The sequence below is a fragment of the Oncorhynchus clarkii genome, chromosome 21 (genome assembly GCF_045791955.1).
Source record: "Oncorhynchus clarkii lewisi isolate Uvic-CL-2024 chromosome 21, UVic_Ocla_1.0, whole genome shotgun sequence".
NCBI classification, from domain to species: Eukaryota; Metazoa; Chordata; class Actinopteri; order Salmoniformes; family Salmonidae; genus Oncorhynchus; species Oncorhynchus clarkii.
This window is the reverse complement of record NC_092167.1, coordinates 21,210,662-21,217,265: the sequence shown is the minus strand read 5'-3', so window position 1 is coordinate 21,217,265 and position 6,604 is coordinate 21,210,662. Positions and strand designations below refer to the sequence as shown.

Below are 6,604 nucleotides of genomic sequence, written 5' to 3'. Positions count from 1 at the left end.
TAACCTCTCCATGACGGGGCTTCTCAATGTTTCCAAGTCTCGCTCTGTTTGCTTAAGATTTCACGGAACCCCATTTGGATTAGAACTTTGTCTTATATATAGACGACGGCTACAATCTCCCTACAGGGTAATGTCACCATCTAGTGGTTGGGAAGTGAGACTGAATTCCCCCGCCTGACCAGTTATTTTCGCTCAAGCGTACACACTTTCTGAAATATAAATATCTAGATAATTTACAACACAAAGACAGCTGTCAAAGTATAAAACGTGTGTGTGTATTGTGTGTAAATGTACAATTGCATGAATGTGTTGAGAATCACATGTACACAGTCAGGAATTTTGCTGTGAAGAGAAAAAAGTGAATCGAATGAACTAAAGTAATAAACCAAAGACTTGTACATCACATATAGAGTATTATCTTAATTTCACACAGGAACACAGACAGTGTTGTACCAGTAGTGCTCGTCCCTTTGTCTCGATAGGCAGTAGAAAGGCTCCAACAGCACAAAGCACACAGGCCACAGTAAATGGCAGCATATCTAAAATCACTGAATGTGACATCAACACCTACAACACACACACACACACACACACACACACACACACACACACACACACACACACACACACACACACACACACACACACACACACACACACACACACACACACAGTCAAACATTATTATGACACACACATTTAAGAATAAACAGCTGTAACACACATTCACATATTAATACACACATACACAAGCATCAGCCAACATGAACAACACACAGCCACAGACCTGTGCTATGAAGGGGGGCGATCATGCCTCCGATGCGGCTGAAAGAAGTGCAGAAACCCATTCCAAGAGAACGCACTGCAGTCGGGTACAGCTGAGAGACAGAAGGAGTCACCAGACACACACAGTATACACCTGAGAGAGGGCTATACAATACATTGTTATACACCAACAGTATATATGTGGATGGAATGTAAAGTTGTGTCCACATACCCCTGCAGTATAAATATAAACCACATTGAAAATCATTGAGACCAGAGACCTGATCCAGAACAGCAGAATGGTAAAAACCAAACCTTGAAAGAGAGAGAGCAAGAGAGTGACAGAGAGAATCTCATGAGCAAAAGTATTGATACCGTATTTGAAATTGGTGACGAAATAAAACAATAAAACCCCACAGAGTGTTTACAGTTTATACATAGTAGAGCAGAGGTTAACCAGCATGAAGAACAGGGCTGCCATGAGCTTCAGGAGAACCATGCTCAACGTCCTCCCAAACACGTTCAACAGGCATATATTCAGAGGGATGACTGGAGACAGAGAGAGAAAGAGAGCGAGCACAAAAACAAATCAGACTTGTACACGAACAGTACCATTATTCAGATAGTATGTGTGTGTGAATCTGACCTAATGTGAATCTGACCCCCACTGTACACACACACACACACACACACACACACACACACACACACACACACACACACACATGCATGTGTAACAGGGTTTCCACTTGACACTGCAGAAATATGTATTTCTACTGGTTGGTTGAATTTACATACCAATTATGCCATTGGTTACGCATGCAGAGATTGCGAATGAGAATTCCTTCCAGTCTGATATTGACTTGCAAGCGGTAAGTCATGTTCTGACGTACTATATTATTTTTTCATATTTACGAGTTCACTATGTACATGTCCTGATGTGTGTGTGAGATATATATATCTATATATATTATGGTACAAGTCAAAGGTTTGGACACATACTCATTCAAGGGTTTTTCTTTATTTGTACTATTTCCAACAACAAAAAACTATGAAATAACACATATGGAATCATGTAGTAACCAAAAAAGGGTTAAACAAATCAAAATATATTTTATATTTGAGATTCTTCAAAGTAGCAACCGTTTGCCTTGAAAACAGCTTTGCACACTCTTGGCATTCTCTCAAACACCTCCATGAAGTAGTCACCTAGAATGCATTTCAATTAACAGGTGCCTGAGGAGCAAGAGGACAAATACATTAGTGTTTAGTTTGAGAAACAGACGACAAGTCCTCAACTGGCAGATTCATTAAATAGCACCCGCAAAACACCAGTCTCAACGTCAACAGCGAAGAGGCGACTCCGGGATGCTGGCCTTTTAGGCATAGCTGCAAAGAAAAAGCCATATCTCAGACTGGCCACTAAAAAGAAAAGATTAGGATGGGCAAAAGAACACAGACACTGGACAGAGGAACTCTGCCTAGAAGGCCAGCATCCCGAGTCGCTTCACTGTTGACGTTGAGACTGGTGTTTTGCGGGTACTATTTAATGAAGCTGCCAGTTGAGGACTTGTGAGGCATCTTTTTCTCAAACTAGACACTCTAGACACTCACCGTGCTTCTACACCTGCATTGCTTGCTGTTTGGGGTTTTAGGCTGGGTTTCTGTACAGCACTTTGAGATATCAGCTGATGTACGAAGGGCTAAATAAATACATTTGATTTGATTTGATTTAATGTACTTGTCCTCTTGCTCAGTTGTGCACCAGGGCATCTCCATCCTTTTTATATTCTGGTTAGAGCCAGTTTGCACAGTTCTGTGAAGGGAGTAGTACAGAGCGTTGTACGAGATCTTCAGTTTCTTGGCAATTTCTCGCATGGAATAGCCTCAATTTCTCAGAACAAGAATAGATTTACGAGTTTCAGAAGAAAGTTCTTTATTTCTGGCCATTTTGAGCCTCTAATCGAACCCAAAATTGCTGATGCTCTAGATACTCAACTAGTCTAAAGAAGGCCAGTTTTATTGCTTCTTCATTCAGGACAGTTTTCAGCTGTGCTAATGTAATTGCAAAAGGGTTTTCTAATGATGAGCCTTTTAAAATGATAAACTTGGATTAGCTAACACAACGTGTCATTGGAACACAGGAGTGATGGTTGCTGATAATAGGCCTCTGTACGCCTATGTAGATATTCCATTAACAATCAGCTGTTTCCGGCTACAATAGTAATTTACAAGATTAACAATGTCTACACTGTATTTCTGATCAAATTGATGTTATTTTAATGGACCAAAAAATGTGCTTTTCTTTCAAAAACAAGGAAATGTCTTAGTGATCCCAAACTTTTGAACAGTAGTGTATATATATACTTATTTTACATTTTTTACATTTTATTTTTTCTCGCCCCCCTTGACCTAGATAGATTGATAGACAATCAGACACATCTACACACTCATTCCGACACAGACTGTTACAACCGATAAAAACAGTTCCAGAAGGTTTCATGTATCCCAGAAACCTGTAAAGGGACAGACCTTCCAGCGTCCACATCTCTCAGCCACGTATCCACTCAACAACCCACACACCATGAACCCCGCAAACACCCATCTGAGTCAGAGGCAGACAGAGACAGACAGATAGAAAGGTGTATCATATACATGTGTAATAGGTCTACCAGATATTTAAAACCTAGCTGCATGCTGATTGGTGTATTTCCTCACCGTGGAGACCAGAGCCACCTCCCAGTCGTCCAGATGCCACTCACAGTGGATCTCAGAAGACACCACGGCCAGCAACATGAACTCCATTGCCTCCGCTATCTACAATATATACATGCATGCTTATATGCTTCTGCACATCCTTTAGCAAGAGCTCTTTCACTAACATACGGACAGACAGATAGACAGCTAGAAAGATAGACACACACACGGACACTCACGCTGGCACTGACCATAGCCCACCCAACTACCTCATCCCCACATTGTTATTTGTATTTTATTTTTAGCAATTTTGCACCCCAGTATCTCTACTTGCACATCATCATCTATACACCTGTCACTCCAGTGTTAAAGCTAAACTGTAATTATTTTGCCACTATGGCCGATTTATTGCCTTTACCTCCCTAATCTTACTACATTTGCACACACTCTACATAGATTTTTCTATTGTGTTATTGACTGCATATTTGTTAATCCCATGTGTAACTCTGTGATGTTGATTTTGCCGCACTGCTTTGCTTTATCTTGGCCAGGACGCAGTTGTAAATGAGAACTTGAACTGTTCTACCTGGTTAAATAAAGGTGAAATAAAAACTTCAAATACATTTTAAAATGATGATGAAAAAGAACATGGAAGCGATCAAAGCCGATGGTCTCCACCTCTTCCTCCACAATGTACGTCTGTGGCTCTGAAACAAGAGGTCAAAGTCCAAATCCCACATACACTCTTCCCCCTCACATTATCACTTCCCAGCACATGACCAAACACTCTACCTACTGGGTGGTTTATGAGCGGCGCTCACCTTTGACCTCTTGGTGAGGGTTGTTGACCTCCATCTCCACTTCATCTAGCTGGATGGCGCTAACCAGCTGAGCCATCATGGAGGACCTCCTTAGTCTCCCTACACTGCCCATAGACACTGCAGTCTACACCATCACCATACTATTAATATAATATCTGATGCCCATACTGTAACGTTACCTCAACAATCAACAAACTGGCCAGTTTCAGTTGCAGGGTGGGGCTAGAAAAATGGAACCACTTAAATTCCTGGACAGAGCTATGGATGCAAGGACTGACCGCCCATGAGATCAAATGTATAGTTTTAATCATGTTTTGATTCTATACAGTTGTTTCACAATTACATTGTTTACAAACAATGGAGTTAAACAAGTTAACTTTGAATTCTGAGGGGGTCAGTTGAACTAAGCTCATGAAGCATGTCCAAGTTATGCTCTTTAACAATCAATGGGCTTTAAAATGCAAAAATAGAAGTAGAAATCACAAATTGGCCCTTTAATATTATACAAAATATGTCCTGCCAAAAACCTACCGCAACATAACATCGTCACCTGCCCATGCTGTATCACCGCCAACAACATTAAGTCTACCTGTCAACTAGCTCTCAAGAACCCAAGGGGGCCCAAGTGGGTTTACAGCTCCCCTCTCCTGGATTCTCATAACATAAGGACCACAGCTGACTCCACGTTAAATACAATCCTGCCACTGTGTTATAATGTTTAGAAACGTTAAAATAAATCCACAACTACAACTATTCGGCAAAGTTTTAAATGCTAAACAAAATCTACAGAACGTTATCATACATTGAGCAGCGTATTGATTTATTATGCGAAGTTAACCGCACATCAATAATAATGCACAAAGTAAACTATGCAGCAAATGACACCCCTGCGGGGAATCACTGTTACCTGCTTTTTGTGATGAAATCGCAACTTTTTTGAAGAAGGCTATCTTTGTCATGAAGAATAACTTTTCAAATATTGCCCATCTTGAGAATCAATTTCAATGCAGAAACTCGGCCAGTTCTGCACACCTTGAGACAGGTGAATCATGGGAAGTTGTTGACAACACCGCTGAAAAAGGTTAGACGACAGTTTTTTAGGTCCCGCCTAACAACGTCTGTAACCTACATATGCTAATCTATATTGAAATACTGTAAAAGTAAATAAAACAACCCTACTCAAACTAATATCGGTTACCCAGAAGTAAAATGATCAAGACAGTTTGTCTCTCCCTTTTCTGTCCACGATATATTATATTCAAACAGGACTACCCAATGAGAATTACTACTTGCCTTGGACATTAATATATTTTAGCCTACCGGGTATTGTTGAGATGTGAGAGCGGAACTACAGGGGAGAAGTTGGGTTGTTGCAGATTATGGGTTGACAATAGTTGAGGCATTATTCAGTCAGGTTTATCCTGTTGTTTCTCTCCGTCTTTGTGTGTTTGTTGGAAGATGACGGGACTGAAGGGTTAGGTATCAGTTATCAGAATGGGGAAGGAGGTGCAAAACTAAACAGGGGGACTAAAATACAATGATTCAACTTTTGGAGAGAAAAAAACTAAGACAGCAAAGGCTGACTTTAAACACATAATTTCTTTAATGTTTGATTTACACATCATTCAGACTCTATACACCACAGAGATGCAGCTCAGAGGGAGGAGAGAGGAGAAAGAGAGGGATAGAGAGAGAGAAGGGAAAGGAGGGGAGAGAGCGAGGGGTATGAAGAGTGGGAAGGCGAGAGAGAGCTGGAAAACAGGTATTGGTGGTGTTTCTGCCCGACAACATTGCAGATACATGCCAGACCTCACAACAGCTGGATAGGTGTTCTAACATGTCAGTTAACCACAACATGTGATATAGAAATTTGATGCCCCACTGAGCAGTCGTTGATGCAATGCAACGTCTGTGAATCTAGTCGGGCAGGAACCCCACCCTTGTCTGACATTTAACACACCTGAGCATCTACTACACTGTCGAAGATACGCCCCAGGGTGTGGCCTATAGATGGGCCCGCCCCAGTCTCAAGAGTAGACAAAACACATACCCTCTGGGGACAGAGAGAGAGTATAGGGGTATGATCTCAGGGCATTAGGGCCAATAACAAGCCTGCTCCGACACTCTGGTGTCTCAGAGAATCACAGATCTATAAAACACAGAACTATGAAACATTCAGGAGGTGCTGCAGAGTTTGAAGTCCAGAGTTTTAAGTGAATCCTATCTTTTTAGACAGGAATATCAAATTCTGAGTGTGTGTGTTTTCCATGTTGGCAGTGTGTGTCTGTGCTCCCCATGTCGGTATAGGCTGTGTGTGAGAT

At 41.3% G+C, this 6,604-nt stretch overlaps 1 protein-coding gene across 1 annotated transcript; it reads right to left on the bottom strand.

Annotated features, from left to right (window-relative positions):
* Window positions 1–192: 192 nt before the first annotated feature.
* LOC139379164 (putative transporter SVOPL) lies at window positions 193–4,395 on the bottom strand. The gene is made up of 8 exons (XM_071121999.1): window positions 4,284–4,395; window positions 4,085–4,169; window positions 3,881–3,889; window positions 3,702–3,708; window positions 3,482–3,582; window positions 3,298–3,367; window positions 788–878; window positions 193–209 (listed from the first exon to the last, which is right to left on the bottom strand). Exons 1-8 carry the CDS (start codon window positions 4,393–4,395, stop codon window positions 193–195), a joined length of 492 nt encoding a protein of 163 aa, XP_070978100.1.
* Window positions 4,396–6,604: the final 2,209 nt, after the last annotated feature.

What these genes read in the sequence shown, in the direction of transcription:
- LOC139379164 (XM_071121999.1), bottom strand. Translation starts at nt 4,395, where the DNA reads ATGGGCAGTGTAGGGAGACTAAGGAGGTCCTCCATGATGGCTCAGCTG. An exon ending in CCCTCACCAAGAGGTCAAAG is followed by an intron (nt 4,170 to 4,283) that starts GTGAGCGCCGCT and finishes CTCTTGTTTCAG; the next exon opens with AGCCACAGACGTACATTGTG. An exon ending in GTGGCTCTGGTCTCCACGGT is followed by an intron (nt 3,368 to 3,481) that starts GAGGAAATACAC and finishes CTGACTCAGATG; the next exon opens with GGTGTTTGCGGGGTTCATGG.